Source organism: Ooceraea biroi, chromosome 6, assembly GCF_003672135.1.
Source record: "Ooceraea biroi isolate clonal line C1 chromosome 6, Obir_v5.4, whole genome shotgun sequence".
NCBI classification, from domain to species: Eukaryota; Metazoa; Arthropoda; class Insecta; order Hymenoptera; family Formicidae; genus Ooceraea; species Ooceraea biroi.
In genome coordinates, this window is record NC_039511.1 from 7,301,287 (window position 1) to 7,304,156 (window position 2,870).

At 32.8% G+C, this 2,870-nt stretch overlaps 2 protein-coding genes across 2 annotated transcripts; both read right to left on the reverse strand.

Moving 5' to 3' along the window:
- Positions 1–1,630: 1,630 nt before the first annotated feature.
- LOC113562145 (ATP-dependent DNA helicase PIF6-like) lies at positions 1,631–2,853 on the reverse strand. Its single transcript, XM_026970501.1, has one exon. It carries the CDS (start codon positions 2,264–2,266, stop codon positions 1,631–1,633), a length of 636 nt encoding a protein of 211 aa, XP_026826302.1. The 5' UTR covers positions 2,267–2,853.
- LOC113562113 lies at positions 2,300–2,870 on the reverse strand. The gene has a single exon (XM_026970418.1). It carries the CDS (start codon positions 2,846–2,848, stop codon positions 2,300–2,302), a length of 549 nt encoding a protein of 182 aa, XP_026826219.1. The 5' UTR covers positions 2,849–2,870.

Consider the following 2,870-nt stretch of genomic DNA (forward strand, 5'->3'; position numbering starts at 1 on the left):
AAATACTAAGACAATTTTTGATTCGGTTTAGCAGCGCCAAGTATTTTGAAAAAAACACTTATTTGTATTAATAAATATATTTCTATGTATTAAAATATTTATTCTTATAAAAATATATCTGCTTAATATTATTATGTCCTTTATTTTTTAATATCAAAGGCTAGTATTCATAGTCCATTCTTATTTCCAGACGATCTGAAGTAATGTTTTAAGGGGATTCTGGAGTGACGGCCGAACTCCGTCGCGAAAGCGCCGTCATTTCGTAGCGGCAGAAAGGGAAATGAAAGTAGAGACCGACATTACCGACTTGGTATTACCGACATCTTGGCAATACATATGTATAATCAGAGGGCCCCCAGCAGCACCGAAGTAGTGGGGATGACGCACACAAGCGAGAACGTACGTACGTGTGCGCTCAGCGCTTCGGCTGCGGGCTGCCTTCGAGTAGTAGACGAGAGGTAATATTTGCTGTCTCTGTCTAATCCTACCGAACCGTGTGACGTCACGAGACTCACGAGTGATGAAGTCGCAAGCGATACAGCCGAAATCGCGATTATATGTAATCAATATGTATAGATTATATACAATCAGCCGAATATGATTATATAAAAATAAGATCATATCACGCCAAACGGCGGATATTATTATGTATAATCCTATAAAATTACATACGTCATTAGATCTTTTCGGATCTAATTATGAATACCCGGTAAAAAATTGTTTATATATCATCATATAAAACTGTACATAATTATATAGAAACATATAAAATTATGTATCAAATATATCCATATATGTTCATACATACTTTCTTTCTCTTGTATAATTTCTGATCACATATATGTAGAATGAATAATAAGATAAATAATTGAAAAATAAGTAGAAAAGTAATTTGCGTATTGTCTTTTTGTAAAATTGTGATTTTGTATAATTGTGAGATAATATTTTATACAACATCATATAATCATATATAACATCTTTCTATATATAGATAATATTTTATACATCATCATATATAATCGTATATAACATATGTTTCTATATATAGTCTACTGAACATCCTCGGGCGGTACATTGTACGTACGAAAGACGTCTACTGGACGTCTTTGGAACATATTCGGTACAGCATATGGATGTCCATACATGACGAACGGGACGTCGTTTTGGACGTCCGAAAGATGTCGAATTGTTGCGTGGGTAATTCGTTCTTAAACAAAATATCATTTCCTGTACACTGTTTGCATGACCCATCAGATTCACACCAATGTGAAACTGTAACATTTAATAAATCATTAAGAGTATAGCTTTTTTTCCCAAATTGTTAATAGGTATTGAAATAACTACATCGTTACAAGTAAATTCCTTTGTATAATCACAAGATTTACATCGACTAGTAGAAGTTACTTGATGCTCTACCAGTTGTCTTATACAATCATATTTAGTGAACAGGATTGTAAGAAACTCAAACACATCACGTTTTACATTTATTGAAAACGGTTCTCCTAAATATTGCCGTACTGCATATGTATTCAAATTGCACATTCCATTTTCATATCTATGCATTAACATTTTTAAAACATCTGATTTATTACAATTAAACAATTGTTTTCTAATGGGACTTAAATGGGACTTAAATTAGACATTGTAATGCTGCATTTGCATAACACGAGACATTGTCTGTATTTTGTAAACCATGTAAAACCCAAGCAACATTTTGCCGTAATTTTTTATTTTGATAATTCTCTTGAATTGAAGCACTTACTTTTGACAATGCCCATGGAACATCTTTCACTTTGCGATAACGTTCTTTTGCAACAGTAATTATTTCTGTTTCTGGTTTGTACTGATTTCTTGGTCGATTATATTCCCTAATAGCTTTTTCATCAGCTATTACTGACGAAGGATCATAGTTAATTAAATGCAACTCTTTTAGAGAGGTTACTCGTGATAATGCAGCATAAACTTGACCACAATTAAATATAGAGTTGCCTATGTTCATAATAGCACTTTGTAAGCTCAATCCTTGACTTTTATGAATGGTGATTCCATAACTCAGACACAATGGAAATTGTTTTCTAGTAACAAACGCTCTATCCACCACTTCAAATTTAACGCTCACTCTTTCAATTAAATATTCTAATCCTGATGGTAAAAGAAGCTTTATTTTTTCTACATCATCGGTAGACGTATCTTGTACAACTGATATTACCTTAGCTATTGTACCATTCACAAGACCTAAAGTAGCATCAATATTACGCCTTATCATAACTTTTGCTCCAATCTTAATTGCAATTTCTTTTTAAAGTCCAGTTTTAGAATTATCATCATCATTATTCGATAATACTTTTGATACTTTCTTTCTCACATATGATATACAGTCAATCGTGTCTTCGGCAATTAATATCTCTTTCGAAGCAATGCGGTTTAACATTGCAGCATTAAGAACATCACACATATGACGAGTAGGCAATAAACAAACAATGTCCAACGGAAAATCATTAATAAAATTACGTAATTCGGTTAATCTAGATTCAAAAGAATCACCTTTAAACGATATTTGTCTATTTTCAAGAATCTCGCAATCAGACTTTGTCAATAAACCAATACGAATTCTTGACAACAACTGTCGATAAGAGTCATCCCCTTGCTGACGCATATTGATCGTCAACTCATCATAATCAAATAATGTAGTCCACAAATTAACAGCAGTTAAAGAACCTACACATTTATTAATTTTGTCATTTGGTAATCGTACAAAAATAGGACCTTGATGTACAGGAGGTAATTGAAGCAGATCGCCATATAAAAGAATGTGCTTTCGACCGAACCAAACCGTCTTCACAATCATTGGTATTAAATATTTCAGACAA